The sequence below is a fragment of the Genypterus blacodes genome, unplaced genomic scaffold, assembly GCF_046128005.1.
Source record: "Genypterus blacodes isolate CSIRO-AG114 ecotype Tasmania unplaced genomic scaffold, CSIRO-AGI_Gbla_v1 ptg000438l_1, whole genome shotgun sequence".
Lineage (NCBI taxonomy): Eukaryota > Metazoa > Chordata > Actinopteri > Ophidiiformes > Ophidiidae > Genypterus > Genypterus blacodes.
The window spans coordinates 2,827,832-2,847,426 of record NW_027467208.1 but is presented as its reverse complement, the minus strand read 5'-3'; the positions used below and the strand labels follow the sequence as shown (position 1 = coordinate 2,847,426).

The following is a 19,595-nucleotide window of genomic DNA, read 5'->3' as shown; positions in this document are numbered from 1 at the left end:
CAACTCTCCTGCCGTTGGTCTCACTTTCTCTCCTTCTCCTCCTCCTCCTCCTCCTCCTCTCAGGGTCCCACAGAGGAGGGCAATAACGAGGTGGGCGCCGTGGGCCCCAGCGGAGATTTTGAGATCCGCGAGGAGGATCGCCGCCTCGGGGGCGTGAACACGGGGGCGGAACCCGATCTGATCGGCAACACGGTGGACACGGGGAGCTCGGCCGCCCAGATGCCACAGAAGAACATCCTGGAGAGGAAAGAGGTCCTCATAGGTGAGCGCCAACAGATGACACAGTTGTTTGTTTTGTTTGTATTCGCTCAAATGTTTGTCTCGCTGTCCTTTTGTCCGTCGTTTCGTCGTCCCGATAAGCGAAATCTGCTCCTTACCCTTGGGTCAGAAGAAGCAGTCCTCTCCCTGGGCTTTTAGACTCCTCCTCCTTTCTCCCCCTGACCCTTTTCCCCAGTTCAGCCTTGGCCTCCTCCTCCTCACCCCAAAGCGCTGCTGTAGTAACGTAAAGCCCTGATCTGACCGGCTCTCTGTCTCTCCCTCAGCTGTTCTGATTGGTGGAATGCTGGCGGTGGTTTTCGCCGATTTCCTGGTCATCGGTAAAGAGCAGGAGGCAGCAGACTGTAGACTAGACTGTGTATGTGTATGTGTGTGTGTGTGTGTGCGTGCGAGCAGTTTGTCGTGACGTGCAATTAGCTCACCTACACAGCTCTCAGCATGTTCCATGGCTCTTGTGGGGGCTCTACACGCCCCCCCCCCCCCTAGCAGAGCCCCTGGTTTGGCCCAGTGTCTCGTTACGTAAACATACAACCTGGCATATTGTGAAATATGGTGTCTAATCTTCCACCCACCTTCACGGCGCCGGCTGCTGCCTTCCTTTCGCGTTCCAGCATTGATTCTGGCAGTTTCTCCGATTCTCATCCTGGAATGAAATTGTCCAGCTTTTGGGGCTCTGGCTCTGGCTCGCTCGCTCACAGGCAGGCAGGCAGAGTCGCCGAAACGAAACGCTGTGCGAGTGTTTGTGAGGCTTTAGTGATGATGGTGCAAACTCAAAGTGAAATAGTTTGTTGTGATTCCCTTCATTTGGTGCTGCTCTTCCTCCATGATGCAGTTTCATCAAGACTGCAGACATTTTTAAAGGATTTAGCAGCACAAACAGGACAGAACAGTTCAGAGTAAATTCACTGCATGCTGGAAAGTTCTATTCTTCTAAAACCCACTGGCAGTGCGCTCTCTTATTGGCAGCAATGTAATTAACAATATAAACACCTCCCACACAAAGAGTGAAAACTAAGTGTTCCTCAAGCGTTTGAGTGATAACAAACTGTTTGTTCTCTGGTTTGGCATCATTACCATTTAGTTTAACGAGGGAAACTTTCTCTCGTTTGGTAACCGCACATTAATCCGCTCATCGCTCACTGCAAATGGCGCTCATTAGCGCAACGTGCCGACGAAGGTGGAAACACGCAGCTGCTCTGTGTTATTCAGTCCAACCCCGTCGGGCTTAACTGCGTAACCCTGCAGGGCTGCAACTTTTGCTGGCAATACGGAACGCATGTTGGCACGCCGCGGCTCATCGGTCTTCACTTAGCAGCCCGGGCGATGGCGGTGCAGTGTTAGCAATTCTGCTTTGACGCTAGCAGTGTTTGTGTAGTTTTGTGTAGGATGTGGCAGTCGCTACTGATGGCGTTTTAAGGCCCCAGTATACTTCATGTACGCCGTTACCTATGACCGAAGAATGACATAATCTCTAATGGAAGGAAATCCTATTTAGTTGTTTTTAGGTTAGGATTGTGCAGTGTCAGTGTAGAAGCTGCAGGTGGATGAATTACACTCAGGTGGAGGAATTCAGATGTAGAATAGACGTCTTCTATTATTCATGCTTATCTCTCCAGCAATGCTACAAAAGGATGCAGTGGCACTAAATACTCTGAAAGGAACCGACCATTTGCCTCAATGCTACTGAGATAAATAGTGTTAAGCTTAATTGACAACTAATTGCGGCTGCAGCTGTAATGCCGTGGCAGAGACAGATCCTCTCCCCACGCTCCTCCACCACCAGGACTAATCTGCGTCTTTTGAAGTATGCTGAGGCCATTCATGTTTGTTTCTGTGTGTGTGTGTGTGTGTGTACGTCTGAGCGCAGCGGGATAGAAAACACAACTTCACTAACGTGTGTGTGTGTGTGTTCCTCTCTCTCTCTAGCTGTGATAGTGGGAGGCGTGGTGGGCGCCCTCTTCGCCGCCTTCCTGGTGATGCTGCTGGTGTACAGGATGAGGAAGAAGGACGAGGGCAGCTACACACTGGAGGAGCCCAAACAGGCAACCGTCACCTACCAGAAGCCCGACAAGCAGGAGGAGTTCTACGCGTAACCCCAGCACGCCTTCGCCAGAGCAACCCGCACACGGAGGGAGAGAGAGAAAGAGCGAGAAGAGAGAAAGATACTCTAAGCCCCGCCCTCCTCGTTGCCTCCCCCCTCATTTCCTTGCTTCTCCTTCTCCTCTTCCTCCTCCAAAGCAGTGGAGAGCGCCGCTCTCTCTGCGAACTTGGAACTTTCTTTTCAACGAAAACAAAAAAAAGAGGGAAAAAAACAACAAAAAAACAAATATATTCAGAAAAAAATGCCACATACACACAAGATGTTTTTAAAGTAAATGTTGTTATTAATATTCTACAGATTCTCTTGTTCTGATGTAATGATATGATTATTTTGTAAAAAAAAACAACAACACGAAAACAAAACACAAACCTGTGTTTCCAGCACAAAGGTCCTCTTCTGTTATATGGAGCGAATGAAATGCTGAGAGAAAGAGAGAGGGGAGGGGCGGAGAGAGAGAGACAGACAGACAGAGAGAGAGACAGACAGAGAGAGAGAGATGGAGAGAAAGAAAGAGAGACACAAAGGAACTCTGCCCCTCACCCCAAACACGCCGAGCGTCTGGTTGGCCGCACAGAGCCTGGGGGTCAAAAGGTCAGAGGAAAGGTCTCTTTTGTGCCTTCCATCCCTGTGGTGCTCAAACACACACAAACACACACAGACACACGCACACTCGCGTACACACCTCTACACGCACATCTACATTATATCACGCACACTCACGCGCTCGTCTCCCGTCGGCGGTGGCTCTGACCTCTCGCTCTGTGCTCGGCCAACCGGAATGGAGGTGCTCGGCGCAGTGTGGCGGCGTCAGGGAGTCGCCGTGGAAACGCCGGCGGGTCGCACAGAGGGTTTGCTCGCGCTCGCACAGAGCTGCCAGCCCGTCTGCTCCTATAAGCTGTACAAAGACTAGTTACGGATAGTAATAATAATCAATAATATATCAATGTTTGGGCTGGATGGTAAATAATAATAATAATAATAATAATAATACGTAAACAGGAGGATGTGTATTTAGCAGTTTAAAAAGTTTATATGTAAATATCAGCGTATCCTTTCTCGCATCACTAACCATCTGCATGACCATGAAGACTTTTTATTCATCACATCATCCTCACTTCGCAGAGCTGTGCTCCAGTCAAACACACACTCACACACACACACACACACACACACACACAGTATAACTTGCTGTGTGTTCAGATACACCACACTGACTGAACTTACTGTGTAGACCATATCATCATTCAGCGCACTCGTCGACTCATTTTCATCATCATCGTTGTCGTTGTCATGACAGTCATCACTCGTGATAAGAGCAAGATCAGGTGGTTGCAATATGTTATTGATTAGTTATTGATCGGTTGCCGGTTGGTTCAAGTTTGGTCTGTTTGTGTAAAAGCACAACTTTGTGTCATCGCGTCATCGGATCCCCTTGCATGCCTCACTTTTTTTTTTCGCCATCTCCTCTTTGTTTGGGAGTGGGAGGGGCCTCTGGAAAGCAGGAGGGGCTTTAACGAAACAGGAATCCTGGGGGGACCCTTGGCCCCCTGTACCCTCTGATTCACGGCCAGATTTACAGCTATGGGAGCCCCTAACTTTTGTCTTTTAAAGCGTCTTTGTTACTTTATTTTACAAAAACGGCCTTGAATTGGAGTTTACGGGGGTCAACGTGAACCTGCTGGAGTCTTTTGGGGAGGGGAGGAGTTCAGCGGGGGGGAGGTAGGGAGGGAGGGAGGGAGGAGGGGTTTAGGATCAGGGTGGGCGAGCGTGAGGAGGAGGAGGTGGGAGGGTTGTGCTTCTATCTAAGAGATTGTAACAATAACCACACCAGTGCGACTGGACTAGTAGCTTCTATATACTCAGTACTGTAGAACAAAATGCATGGGAGTCAATACTATACTAGTCTGGGTGTGTGTGTGCGCGTGTGTGTGTGTGTTTGTAAAACAGAGGGGTGATTTTAAGGTGGAATGTACCGTGGGCGGGTGTGTTTACCAGTTCTCACACTCTTCCACACACAGGTAATCGCACCTCCTCCCATCTGTGTGTGTGTGTGTGTGTGTGTGTGTGTGTGTGTGTGTGTGTGTGTGTGTGTGCTCATGTGTGTGTCTGCAACTCATCCGACCCCACCCCGTGTGCGCGATGGAGTGTATACTTCACCTTGGTATTTCACAGCAGACTCTTGTGTACACTGACTAGCCTGTCGACGTGTGTGCGTGCGTGTGTGTGTACGCGTGCGTGTACGTGTGTGTTTAGTCTGTTCACTGCTAAATGTGGGGCAGCTGGTCCCTCACAGTGGCTTTCACACACACTGACTGTGTCCTTCACTGTCTGGATTGTCTGCCTGCCTGTCTGTCTCCCTGCCGCAGGACAGACGGACGGACACACACACTCACACTCCTCTCCCCCACAGGCAGGAATGATCTAAACACGTGCCGTCTTTTCTAACTGTCCCAAGTGTAAACGTGTGTTTGTACCCATCTAAGCCTGCGTAGCCAAATAAGACGTATGTTTGTATGAGCGAGATTGAATTTGTATGTGTGAGTGAAGGTATGAGCGTGCGTGTGTGTGTGTGTGTGTGTGTGTGTGTGTGTGTGTGTGTGTGAAGCCCTGTGGAGGCTACACTACTCTATGTTTGCTGTTCCCATTCCTGTTTTTATACATTTGCATTTTTTTAAGGCTGAGTTTCTGTCATTGGCTGAGTGAGCGAGAGGAGGCGGATCCTCCACGCCACCGCCCTGTCACTAATCTGCCACTCTGTTCCAAATAAAAGACCTGATTGGGTAACTCTGTCCTGTCTCTGCGTTTTTATTGGACCATGCGGATCGCTGTTAACGGGTTCTCGACTTGTCTGGCCGGCTTGGCTGAGTCAAAACCTGGAGGCTTATCAAAATCTGGAACGCCGACTCCAGTAAAGCAAGGCCTTATCCATCCACGCCTCTGCGGCCGTGTAATCTTTGGTTCTGTTTGGGTTTGGCATTCCTCCTGTCTGGCTGAGAAGGTTTACAAAAACACCCACTGCTATACAGAAGCCTAGAAGTCTCCACACCTTATATTTATGTTTGTTTATCCCACATCTCCTCCCAAAGTGATCAAAAAGAGTAAAATGACAATCCTAACATGTATTTTTTACTATAAGAACATACTGTAAGAGTCTGATAAGTGCTCCTGAGTAGAAATCTACCTTTTGAATGGTTTTAGTTCTATGTTTGAAAGGGGAGAATAATGAAATAACCTTCAATAAATGCTATCCTATAATCTCTTTACATCAGAGGGGTTTGCTCAATTCATTGCCTTACAGATTTTGGTGAACTTGACTTACAACATCCCATCCTATAGGGTTCTCACTGCGACTATTGTGTTTATTGGACCACCACAGCTTTGGATCAGCTCCCTTTGGTTTCCATGGTGAGCCCTTGAGTCTCTGCAGACGCCCTATACACAGAACGGGACTATATGTTTTAGTATCGCTCATTCAAAAGAACTTACACGCCGTCGTGAAGTCTCGCTGTGGTGTTATCACACACACCAGCATTAGCCTGGCCTACATACCATCTCTGACCCAGTGACATTAGATGCGACTATGAGTGGCTCCACATTGTATCAGCCGTTACTATACGTATGATCACAGCTCCTTCACAGCCTATTTACACTTCCTGAGCTCAGTGGATCCTCCAGGGAGGAAAGCTTGAGTTGTTATTATTCTTAAGCCATCACATAAAAATGTACTTAGGAGATAATTAGATAAATGAGCCAGTGGGATTACTTAACACACAGGAAAGGATATAATACCCCGCTTCTCTGGGGTTTCTCAACTGTTTACATTCTTTGCAAGAAGGTACCCTAGATGTGGAGGAGTGGAGGAGCACCAGGCAGCATGCAGATGTCCTTCCTGGATGTGGAGAAAAGAACAAGCTGTCCCTGGCCTTGGGTGGTGGGCTGCTGATACAGAAACATCCCACACACAGGGATTGAGGGGGGATTTAGATGTTGGCCCTCTCCTGTTTGGGAATGGTAGTACAGATAAGTGTATGGGAGCAGCTTGGGGTTCAACCAGTACCCCCCCCTGGTGGGGGAGAGAGGCAACAACGGCACAGAGCTGCTCAGACTGAGGAGCAGATTCTAATTTGGCATCTTCACCTTTCACAGGACACGTTTAGGTTGTAGAGCAACCTGAGTAAAAGACTTTAGGCCATCATATTCTTATTTGATCTTACCACAGATGTGCAGGTTGCCTCTGTGGGATCAGGGAGATTTGTCCTCAGTTTAGTCTTGTTATAGATCATAAAACATTCTGGCTTTTGAAATGAAACGACAGATGTATCATTACCACCACGTGTGCCATTACATGTACAACTCCTCCCCTCAAGTCTAGTTGAGGGCTGTTTTTCAGGTACAAACTTTGAAGAAAATGGCACTTTATGCACCCTGGTCTGCATGTATGAGTATAAAGAAGCCAGTGACGAGCAAGGCACAAATGTACACGGTGTAATTTTCCAGGATCTGTCTTCTAAAATGATTAAGAGGTGACTCAGTCTGCACAGATGTATTATAATTCAATGAGAGGACTCGGGTTTCTTGATAAATTCGTCTTTTAATAACAATCCTGCAATGATTTCAGAGGGAAATGACAGTATTTGTAATCTTATCTTATTAATATAGAGTTTCGATTTGCCAAACCCCCAGTTGCTGCAAATATTCAAACTGTAGGCCTGAGGATTATGATGATGATGATGATGATGATGATGATGATGATGATAAAGTTTGAGTGGTGATAGGATATACTGTTGTTTATTTCAGACATTTGTTGAGAATAACTGTAGGCCTGATGAGGAGGATGGCTACATAGGTCAAGGTCAAGGTCAAGGTTATTGCCATTATACAAGGAAGTAGAAGTGGCTGGAATTACAATTATAAAACAGAACAGCACAGAAAAACACCATTACAATATTTTATTTTCACCAAAAGAACTTCAATAATCAAAACATTAATAAAGAATAGTGCCCATATAACACCATATATGGGCCTGATGATGATGATTGTAGTTGTTACACATTAAAAATGGACTCAATTAAAGTTGTGATGAGCTCATTGGTATCCATCAGGTCGGTCGCTGATTGGTCGAACCGGGTTCACCTTCACGCGATAATTCTGTGCCACAGCGCGTGATAATCAATCAATCAACTTCGCGTGGTTCTCTCCGAGGGGAGAGACTCGCCTCGCGCGGCTTAATTGATTAATAACACACGTTTATTGGTTTGTCGGCGGTGTGAGTCGTTATGGACGAAGACTGCGGTTTGGCTGAAGATTTCGGTAAGGAATTTAATTGTTTTATTGGCTCGTTTTGGCGCAGGACCAATGGAAGTTGAAGTGACGTCACTCGTGTTCTTGTGTTGTTTGAGTTTGAGACTTTGTTGAACTTTTTAAGTCGTTAAGTTCTTCGTGTTTCCTTTCGTGTTGTGGAGCTCCATGGAGGCTCCGGGGGAACTTAAAGGCCGCTTATTGACTCGCTCGACCCGGGCTTTGTGAGAGGCCCGGTCGGCTAGTTTAGCTGCAGCTAGCCGGCCTTTGATAATTAACATCCAGGTGAGGCGGCGCGAGGCGCTGCACAGCTGGGACACTAATTTGTCTCTTAATTATCTAATAAGCAGCAGCTTCTCCAGGGGGATGACCTTTATCAGAGGTCACCGAATGACTCAGGGAACACTTCATTCTATTCAAACACTCCATCAATCTTATCTGTGTTTTGTTTTGGAGTACATGCAGATTTATTCATTACATATTCTTTATATTTTAATTTGTTTCGTGCACACAGTGTGGGCTTATAAGACAGAAACACAACTATTAACTCAAATATACAGCTAAGGAACAATAATTGTACCCGGGAGGATTTATATTTCATCTCATCCTCCTCAGCTTTACACAAAGACACCAACAAAGAAGACTCGCAGCTTGAAAATGCATCAAACTGTAAGATAAGAAGAGCCGTCATAGATCCCCATGGAGGAAATTCACATGGTGCAACAGAACAGAGGAGATTATACAATACTTGCATCAAAGACAAAAAATAAACAATTACATGTTACATAAAAAAGTTGAAGGTATAACCCTGGTACAATGTACACATGGTGATGTTTAAAGAACTTTGCACAGTGTAAAATACGTATAATGTACGGGGAACAGCAGACTTGGTACTTGGCCACTAACCAGCAGGTTAACAGAGAAAATCTGCTCTGATTAAGGGACATTTTGTGAATTCATCCTTTACAAAACAATACAAGAAATGTCCATGTGTCCCTTGTTACACACGTTCTGTCCTCCAGTGTACAACCAGTGTACAACCAATACGTTTCAATAGATAATGGTGTTGTTGCTCTGTCGCAGAGTGTCCCAGCCTCCTGTGTGAGGAACTGGAGGACCTGGAACCAAATGACACCAAAAGAAGGACGAGCATTGGGGTAGAAGAGGAGACGGAGCAAGAAGACAAGGTAGAGGAGGAGGAGGAGGAGAGAGGAAAGGAAGCTGGGGCGTCAGAAAAAGAAGCAATGGTGACAGAGGGAGAGGAGAGTAGAGAGGGAGTGGCGGCGGTAGAGGAGGTACAGATGGAAGACAAGACTGAGAAGAAGCAAAGCGTCTCTGATACGGAAGGCGTGGAAGAGAGGGATGAGCAGAAAAAGAGCAGGAAGAGAAGAGGCAAGAAGCAAAGTGAGCGAGCCAGAAGCAGGCGAGGTGCCAAACATCTCGCCGACACAGCGGAGGAAGAGGAGAAGAGTGGGATGGGGAAGGTGCCAGCTGCGAGCTCGGAGGAGGGCGTGGCTCTGCCGGAGCCCCCCGTCGGGCTGATGAACAGCTGTGACCTGTCGGATCCCGCCTACCTGAGCTGCGGGGGGGCGGGGCTCTGCGGCCCCCCGGCCCTGCCCCCTCTGATGTACTCCACGCAGCCCCCCGTCCCCATGTACCCCGCGCCCCCCCAACCTCACGGGGTCAAGAGGCCTCACAGCCCCCGCCCACCTCACAGTCTCCCCCAGCCTGCTCCACAGCCTCTGGAGGTGAGAAAAGGCCACCTTGTTCTGTTGAATGAAAGTTCTGAGCTTGTGAGGGAACATTGACCTCCAAGCTGGGTCACATCTCATTTTTGAAGATATTTGACAGATTTGTAAAAGCAAATACTGTAAATGACCCAACTACAATGTCAGTGACCTAGTTTGGATGTAAATTTTCCAGTAAACCATTGAGATGCTTGCCTATCAACCTGGGATTTAACTCAGTGACTGTGTTGCAACATGAATTCCTCCCACATGACACACACTATGATTTTATTCACAGTCTGTCGGGGCCCAAATCAGTTCAGGGTGCACCCGAGCGAGTTCAAAGCGGCAGTCATACATCGCCGGCAGCCCCTTCACACTGTTGCTGCACACTCTGGCTTATAGAACTCTAACGCCCCTGGCTGCCTCGGGAACTAATGACTCATAATAACTTCGATCAAACGATGCTGTTGCAAAACCGTCAGAGGAATAATACGCAGAGAAATCAAGCCTCATATGTGATGGAGAAACATTTTATAGCATCAAATACGTTTTCCACCTCTACACCGTGGTCATGTTAGTATCCTTAGACCTATAGATGACATCATAGACGGTTGAAATTTGGGATAGTCCTCAATGGAATCAGTTATGTGGCGTTTTAAATGTAACTGATCTGTGATTGGTCTGCGACAGATGGAGATAACTCAGGTCTACTCCACCCGCCGCTCCATCCGCTACAGCACCAAGGGGCGAGGTCGGGGCCTGAGCTTCCCTCTGCTGCAGGGGCTGGACACGGTGGAAGGCTGCCTCCTGCCGCTGGCGCCCAAGAAGAAGGCGCGGACGCTCTACAGCCCCGGTGAGGCAAACGCGCGTGTATCCAGGTGTGCAGGTTTGAGATTTGACTATGCAAATAGTTAACGTGCCCTTTGTACGTGTGCGTCTGTCTGTCTGTGTGTGTGTGTGTGTGCAGACCAGTTAGAACACTTAGAGGCCCTGTTCCAGGAGGACCACTATCCTGATGCGGAGAAGAGGAAAGTCATCGCGGCTTCAGCTGGCGTTACACCTCAGAGGATTATGGTCAGACAGCCGTGGCTCTTTTGGCACGCAGAGAAAATTCTCTTTTCACTCCAACTGCTCTTTTCTCACTTCTTCCATGCAGCGTTGGGTGACAGCATGAATGCATCAGCTGTTGGTGACTCGCAGAATCTATGAGCAATTGAGATTTTTTTTTCATGAAACTCAGGGCTTCATTCACTGAAAGCTTGTTTACTGCACAGTGTCCTTACACAAGTGCAGCACTTACAGTACAATCAAGTATTGTAACCTTGTAGTCTATTGTAACGTATGCAAATGTGCTTTTACGGAGCACTGGCTGCATGTACGCCCGTGTTTATGTGTGTTTATACTATATGTCTAACTTAAATCACTCACCTGCAGCTCTACTGCGCATTTTCAGCCAAACTCACATTAAATGGTTAAAGCTTGTGGCCTCTGCATAGCATGTGGCACATGTTCCCTCCCCGTATCCGCTCTATCTCTATCTCGCTCTGTCTCTCTCTCCCCTTTGTTTCCATTTGCCCATCGTCCTCTACTGCCTCTTCTCCATTTCCCAGGTGTGGTTTCAGAACCGCAGGGCTAAGTGGAGGAAAGTGGAGCGTTCCAGCACAAAGACTGAACACAGGCCAGGTCGGGCTGGATGCAGCAGCAGCAGCAGCAGCCCCCTTCACCTTCAAATCAATCCCCCCCTGGCACCCAACAGGTGGTGTAGCTGCGGTTGACGGTTGTTGTATTTGAAGTAGACTTTTGCTCTAAAATCTGTTTTTCTATGTTTCAGTAAGGGAGCTCCGTCTCTGTCGGGTCACTTTGCCCCTAAGCTGCCCCAGCTGGCACCCACAGGTCCTGCTTTCCCCACCCTGTCCACTCAGACCCTGACCTCCTGCAGTTCCCTGCTGCCCAGCTTCAACAGTCCAGGTATTAAGATTCTACATATATTTAGTTTTTAAAGATGATTTAGCTGTTTTCTTTCCCAGTTGCAGGTTGTTGGTCAGCTGCTGTCGTGTGCAGATAAGTTTGGCTCTGTGTTTTGCTCAATTTGTGAAATTCCTACATGATCAAGAAGCAAAATCCTGTCAAAAATATATAAATAGCAGCACCACTCATTAGCATTATCCTCACTTTTTCCTTTTAACAAATATTTACAGTAGGAATCATAACAGTTACAGCGTCCCCTGGCTGTGCGGGCTTCAGTTCAAAGACTTTGATGTTGCTTGTACACAGTCTAACAGGAAGTGCTGCTGAGAAACACTATTTTTCAGTTAATAAGGAAAAACAGGCAGCGGACATTTTATCATTTCTCCTACTTTGAGAGGAGCTGCTTAGAAATCAATATGTCAAATAACTTCTAAGTATGATTTAACCTTTAGCTTTCCGATTTTGAATGAATAAATAAATGTAATGATGGATGATGATGATGATGATGATGCTGGTGGTTATGGCTTTCTTTTGCAACAGACTGTAGAAACATAAAGAGTTAACTTGTGCATACAGAGACTCCAAGGATTAGTCTGACTCTCACAATGCCTGACAGTGTTTAATCTGAGTGTTTGCTCTCCAAGGTCAGTCCAGGGGGAGAGACGCTGGTCAACATCAGCTTCCATCTCAGGGAGGGTTGATGGAGTATCACCCCAGACCCATGCACAGCCCGCCCCCTCTGCGGCGAGCCAGCCTTCCTCTTTTGACAGCGAGCTACAGCGCCGCCAACCCCCCTCCGCCTCTCCTCCACACGCCTGCCCACACCCCGCCTCCCTTCCTGGACGCTTTGGAGGGCAGCAGCGGCAGCAGCAGCTCCTTGACTCACCGTGACACCCAGTGTCTGCAGAATGATGGCAGGTCAGTGCAGCTCACAGCAGACTGTGACATGAATACCAGACAATGATTTGAACAAGGGCACAGTGTACAAGTGATGACGACGGGACAGAGGGCAGAGGGAGCGCAGGGTCCAGCGGTGCTCCTGACTGAATACTAATACAATGATGGCTCAGACATGAAGCATGAGATGTGTTGTGATGTCTCCAGTGTTTCTGTCATCTGCTTGTATAAAGAATAGGGCTTGATTTAAAAAAGAAAGGATGAAATGGTGGTGTAACAATTTACAGAAGGCCTGTCAAGTCAAGTCAGCCTTATTTTTATATCCCAGTATCATAAACGTATCAAAGGGCTTTACAGGCCCACACATCAGTGGTTCCCGACCCAGCGTCGAGCCTCTGAGAGGTGAGGAATCATACAGGAAAACATAAATAAATACAGCACTTGAGTCCTGATAAAGTCACTCAGTTTGTTTACAGGCACTCAATACTTCAGATTTGTCCTTATAGCAATTCAAGGCAGAATTCTATTAAGCCGTATCCAGATAATGCTGCTTAGCTCGGCATCATATAACAGTAAGAGATAGCTGCTCTGCCCCATCAGCTCCTCTACACTCAGGTTGGTAACAAATGACCAGCTAACGCTGAGCTAAGCTCAACACAGAGCCAGACAGGCTAGTCAGTTCCCTGCACTCCAGACTGTGTTTACTTTCTCTTTTGAATTCTGCTGTAATTGGTGGCAAAACAGCTGAGCAGCCTCCTGTCCTGTTCCCGTGCAGCTTCCTCCTCAAGGCCTCCCTAAGCTCTCTGGCTGTATTTACAGCCTTTAATCCCTCCTGTGCCTCCCAAATCACTGAACTGTTCAGGCTGTCGAGCAGAGTGAGACCAGCTAACCTGTGGAGAAACCCCCACTGGGAAAAGTTGTGTTTTCACTCAGTCGCTGCCCAAAAAAAGGCGGTAGATGTGTGTACATGTGCAGTGTGTCTGAGGGAGGATGTGTCGCTCTGCGTTTAGTCTTTGAGGACGCTTTGATTCGCTCTGGGTCCTGTTCTAAATGAACCCTGGTACAGTTTGCTGAAGGGGAGAACATTTTACTCCAGACCAGAGTTATGACTGCACCAATCAAAGGTGAAACAATATGGATGATGTATCTAATAAAGAGTCAAATGTACAGCAGAGCTCAGGAGACGGGCCGAACTGAACTTTGACTGAATAGGGTTCAGGTTAAAAGACAGTCTGTGAAAAATGTCACGATGCAATGGAAGAGAGAATAGATTGTAGTTTCGGGATGCAGTGTGTGTGTGTGTGTGTGTAATACCATTTGTGTGTTTCTATCAGCTCTCTGTTTGACTTTGGCGAGAGGTTCGACTACCTGACGTCCACGCAGCAGAACAACTCTCTCTCCTACCACCTGCAGTCCTCCTACCCCCCCACCCAGCCCCAGCACCAGGGGGCCCTGCCCCACATGGCCTACCTCACCCCCTCCCCCTACCTCACCCCCAATGCCCCAGACTCAAACCCCACCTCTTACCTGACTTTCGGCCCCGGCGGCGGCTCCACCGGCGTGGTGACGTATTCCACCGGAGGCCGTGCCTACTTCCAGTCACAGAGCGGAGGACAAATCCTGCTGCAGTCCACTGGTAACCATGGTGAGTCACTGGGATGAGAGACAGATTGGTATCTAACAGAACAGAACTTCATGTAGAGAAGCTTTTGTGGTCCATGGATTCATAAGGGTCCATTTGAAGGACTATGGACCTGGACCTGGAACGGGTCTGGCTTGAAATGGCTCTAACGTGTGTGTGTGTGTGTGTGTGTGTGTGTGTGTGTGTGTGTGTGTGTGTGTGTGTGTGTGTGTGTGTGTGTGTGTGTGTGTGTGTGTGTGTGTGTGTGTGTGTGTGTGTGTGTGTGTGTGTGTGTGTGTGTGTGTGTGTGTGTGTGTGTGTGTGTGTGTGTGTGTGTGTGTGTGTGTGTGTGTGTGTGTGTGTGTGTGTGTGTGTGTGTGTGTGTGTGTGTGTGTGTGTGTGTGTGTGTGTGTGTGTGTGTGTGTGTGTGTGTGTGTGTGTGTGTGTGTGTGTGTGTGTGTGTGTGTGTGTGTGTGTGTGTGTGTGTGTGTGTGTGTGTGTGTGTGTGTGTGTGTGTGTGTGTGTGTGTGTGTGTGTGTGTGTGTGTGTGTGTGTGTGTGTGTGTGTGTGTGTGTGTGTGTGTGTGTGTGTGTGTGTGTGTGTGTGTGTGTGTGTGTGTGTGTGTGTGTGTGTGTGTGTGTGTGTGTGTGTGTGTGTGTGTGTGTGTGTGTGTGTGTGTGTGTGTGTGTGTGTGTGTCCCTCCATCCAGGGGGCATCGCAGCGTACCAGTCGTACCCCTGGGGGAACATGTACAGCCAGCCCTCCATGCTCCAGCGTGCTCAATGCCCTCCGACCTTCTCATCCAGCCTGGGGTCTGTGCGAGACCACCAGCTTCCCTCCTCCACCACCGCCCTGCCCCCACCTCAGTACTTCTCCCGGGGAGACCACGGGCCCCCGCACAGCAGCTCCCAGTGCATGTCACACACCCAGACACGCACCAGCAGCAGCAGCAGCTCCTCCGTCCTCCCCCCTGTGTCCTCGCTGCGGCCCTCTCGCTTCAGAGTGGACAACACCCCATCCAAGGTTGCACCCTTGCTTCCTTCTCAGGTCAGCCATGTCTCCCCAGAAAGCCCTCCAGCGCCCCCCTGTGCCAAGATGGAGTATGACAGCCCCCGTGAGCTCCACAGTCACTTCCACTGTGACTTCTCGCCCATAAACTTTTGACTGTGTGTGTGTGTGTGAGAGAGATAGACAGAGAGAGAGTGAGAGAAGTGTGTTTGAATGATCAGAGTAAGTATATCCTGTATATCTTAAATGTGAATGTTTGTCTGTTTTCTAAATGTTTTCAGTAGAATCTGTATCTCAGTTGGGCTGCAGTTAGCTGGGCTGTAATAAATGGGCGTGGCACCGTCTTTACTTCTGTATTTAACTCATTTTCTGTTACCTGGAAGTTAAAGAACCCATGTTTTGCTTTATATTAGCAAGATAGTTTAGTTCCCTTTGCTCTGTAAATAGTTTGCCAATGAAAAAATCCATTGAACCTCCCTGACTTCCCTTCAGTCTGTGGTCTTCATGGTTGAGCTGTTTGTTGTGGGCGTTTGTAGTTCATACATTCCCTCGGCCCAATGAGAAGAAAGCTGTAGTGTCATCTGTGTACTTGCTTCTGGTCGGGCTTCAGTGGTTCTGATGTCAGAGGCGGCCAGCAGAGAGAGCTCTTCATTCGAGTGAGACTCCAGCAAAGTGGGAGCTGCTGAATGGCGTGTTGTGTTGCGGTTGTCATGCACGCCTCCATCAGGACATTCGTGGCCCGCAGTGATCCGCTGTAGCGTTGTAACCCCAGACGAGGTCACTGATAAAGCCCAGATCCTTAATCTGTCTTGCCATCTGCTGTGTTCACACACTTACTGCACTTTACACTCTGTTTATTCTTGGTATGCAAGTCGGTGGCAGCGGTTTGTGGAAAGCAAATTAAAGCCAAAGTGTGAAAGAGCTGAAGGCGAAGAATGTAAAAGACGTTTGGGACTTTTCTTTGTACGCAGAAAGTAAAGTAAAGTGAAATTCCTTATTTTAACTTTAGTTTATATTCCTGGGCCGTAGGCCCCCTGCGAAGCTCGGATAACGTAGGAGTAAGAGAGAGAGAGAGAGAGAGTTTGATGAGGAAGACGAGGAGGTGGCAGGGATCAGGGGAGCAGATGAAGGAGGGGAAAGGCGTGAAGCCCTGTGTTGGTCTGGGAACAAGGGAGGAGAGGGGAGATGAGATGAGATGTTGCCATGGGAGGAGAAGAGGATGATGGGTAGCTTGTGCCAGTTTGCGTGGGAGGGTGAGGAAGATGTGGATGAAGGGAGGAGTGTGTTTGTAGTGGGGGATTCTGGGATGAACAGAGTTTTTGGTTATGTAACTGCTGTATTTGGGTTTTTAATGAATCTCTCTCTTCCTGCTCACTGGCCACTGAGCTGTTACTGTTGGCAGGAGGAGCAGCGCAAACACACACACACTCACTCTACTTCATTTGCGGTGCAGAAATGTCTTACAATTTTACCTCGCACAAAGATGCACACACACACACACACACACACGCACACTGAAGCCTTCCTTCATTTGAGCCTGGAGCTGAGAGTTGAAGCTCTGCTCAGACTTCTGCTCTGGGTTCCACTTTATTTCAGGTGGCAGAGACGCCTGTCACTCTCCTGCCCTCGCTCTAATCCGTCAATGTCAGGTGTGTGTTGGTGTATACAGTCTCACGTTTCTGCTCCTTCAAGTGTGGGTGAGGTAGTGTGACTGAGGAGGGCTTCACGTCAGTCTAGCTTCGCAATTAATTTTTCCAAGACTTCCCCCCGGTGTGAACAGAGAGGGCTCAGAACGCAGCTGGATGGCCTGAGCATGCACGTGTCTGTGTGTGTGTGAGTGGGGAGCGGGAGCACGTATGCAAGCGTGTGCAAGCGCCAGTATGAGATGCTTCAGTACACGCCGATCCCACCGTGGCCAATGTTTGCTCAGTATTCTGAGATGTGAAGAAAGGGAACTTGTTTCAATATTTATGGTTGTGGCTGAAACATGAAATCCTCACAGTCTCTCCAAACCAAGGGGTGGAATGTTCTCTCTTTCTCTTTCTCTCTCTTTTGATCTCTCTAGTTTATTGATCGAATTGAAAGTATAATGACGTGTCATAGCTGAAACCTGAGCAAAACGCCATCATAAGGTGCTGATTTGACGATTTGTTGCTTGTTTTTGTAGGCCAGCCAAGAGAGGAGGTGCAACATCATCAATAAGATACTTTGCTCCAAAATCTACAGAAATCAAATGTTTTCATGAGATAACGCATCATTTTTCACAAGGTCTCCAGAAACCTGCCTCAGGCCCGCAATCGAACAGAAAGGATCAATACATTCCTGCTCCCCTGCCATCACATAAAGGATGTGATGGTTCTAATTTAAGGCTGTGTCTGCAACTCACAGCCTCTTTGACAGATGTGTGTGTGTGTGTGTGTGTGTGTGTGTGTGTGTGTGTGTGTGTGTGTGTGTGTGTGTGTGTGTGTGTGTGTGTGTGTGTGTGTGTGTGTGTTGGGAGAAGATAGAAAACAGCTAAAGAGGCAAAAATAATTGGAGCAAAATAGATCTGCCCTCATCCAGGCGTTTCCTAATATTGAGACCAAGCGCAGATAAAAACGTCCACCTGCGCCGCCGTGTTGACGGTAAACACACACTCACACACGCACACACTCAGTCAAGGCTGTTATTATCTGAACGTTTCCTTAGATAGCAACGCTCCTGAGGAAATCTGCGGCTGTATATATGTTTGTTTTGACAGTGCGGGTCTGGCAGCACTTATTGTGTTGAAGGTGTTGGACCCCATGCGGTGCAGCTGTTGGCAGTGGAAAGAGGATTTACAGGAAACGTTTCCCCTTTCAGCTGGAGCAAATATGTCAGCTCTGGTTATTAGATTTCTAGATTTAAACCTGTTTGTTCTGCTGGAAAAAACAAAGTTAATGCGAGCAGAGTAGAAAGGGAAACATCCCGACAGGACGTTATTAGGTTTAGGAGATGTTAAGTTAAGTAGATTGTGGGGGAATTATTGTAAACGTGTGGTGGAATAGTTTGTCATATACGCTGCTTTGAGCTCACAGCCGCTCACCTGTGTCCGTCTGTTATTGTAGATATAAAACCTTTATATTTATAACGTGTAAACACAGATGAAGAATGAGCGTTCATAGAGGTGTGAAACAGCTCTCAGAAGGCTGATGGATGCAGGGATCCAGAGGCAGTTACATAAGTTTGTGTGTGTGTGTGCTGTATACGTTTACGCGCTCGCATAAATATGTGTATGTTGTGTCTTGGTGAATGAGCCAAACAGTTCGTTCCCTCAGATGACATCCAGTCCAGGAATAACATCTAGGAACGTTTCATCTCCCAACCCATCAGTCATAACACACACACACACAAACACACACACACACACACACACACACACACACACACACACACACACACACACACACACACACACACACACACACACACACACACACACACACACACATGAACACACGCTCTGTTGACTTTGTGTAGTTACTGTACAGGACGCCTCCTCTTCCCCTCCCAGAATGCACTCCTCAATTGCGGCTTGTTCAGTGTGTGTGTGTGTGTGTGTGTGTGTGTGTGTGTGTGTGTGTGTGTGTGTGTGTGTGTGTGTGTGTGTGTGTGTGTGTGTGTGTGTGTGTGTGTGTGTGTGTGTGTGTGTGTGTGTGTGTGTGTGTGTGTGTGTGAGTGTGGAGGTGGGGGGTTAGAGTGGAATGCAGGGTTGGGTCAGGTGGAGTGGGGCGTCGGAGGAAAAGAGGGGTCTCTGTTTAGTGTGTGTACGTGTGTGTGTGTGAGAACTCTAGAGAGAGAGAGGGAAGATGTGTGTGTGTGAGTGAATTGATTAAAGTGTGTTTTCCTCCGCTGGGGCCCTGCTGCTTACCTGACAGTGGAGAGAGGAGAGCGATGGACAAACACACGAGGGGAAGAGTCGGGGATGAAAGTGAGGAAGGAGGCGTTTGATGTTCTTCAATCAGGCCATTGATCCACCTCCTCCTCGTCCTCCTCTGTGTGATCCATGATGGAGCTTATACCTCCACCAAGGCCCAACTGTCCTCCAATTATAACTCTTGTCTCTGGCATTTTCACCTCAAACGTTACAAATAAAACATAACTGCTGTTGTCATAGCGCCACCATCAGGTTGGTTTGTGCCTCTTAGAACTAAGTGCACATGTCCATCATGTTTGGTTAAAGTAGACAAATTAATTGATGATAAGATGCAGAAGGTTTTGATGAATGAGCCACGCCCACTCAACTTTGGCAGCCAATTAAAGTGAAACCGTAAAGAAAAAAAAGAAAAAAATTAAGCTTTTTGTCAGTAACGTTTTATGAGGAATAACCCAAATGTGTAGCAGGACAAACTAGTTAAGCACAAGTGGGCGTGGCCTATATGAGCGGATGCAGAGAGACTCAAGAAATCCAGGAGAAACAGAATTTTGCGAGTATTTATGGTTATAAGGTTTGAAGATACACATGACGAACTACCCAACACAGGTGAAAACACAACATATTAAGCACGACATACGCATGTGAAAAAAGAAATATGAAATCAGGTAAACTTCAAAGAGCAAAAGAAAGGAGAGAGAGAACGACAAGTCAGGTGACATAAGGCTGGAAACGTATGGTTCTCCACTGAACTGTCAAGAAACTGCATTTCATTGTACGTCACCAGTTATACCAAGAGGGAAC

General features: G+C 47.7%; 1 protein-coding gene across 1 annotated transcript in view; it reads left to right on the top strand.

Moving 5' to 3' along the window:
* The window catches only part of sdc3 (syndecan 3), a 29,435-nt gene extending 24,269 nt beyond the window's left edge, over positions 1 to 5,166 (top strand). Inside the window, exons 4-5 of the mRNA XM_076139358.1 lie at positions 64 to 262; positions 2,203 to 5,166. Of these exons, the coding sequence (XP_075995473.1) occupies positions 64 to 262; positions 2,203 to 2,369 (366 nt within the window). The 3' untranslated portion in view covers positions 2,370 to 5,166. The remainder of the gene's footprint in view (positions 1 to 63; positions 263 to 2,202) is intronic.
* Positions 5,167 to 19,595: the final 14,429 nt, after the last annotated feature.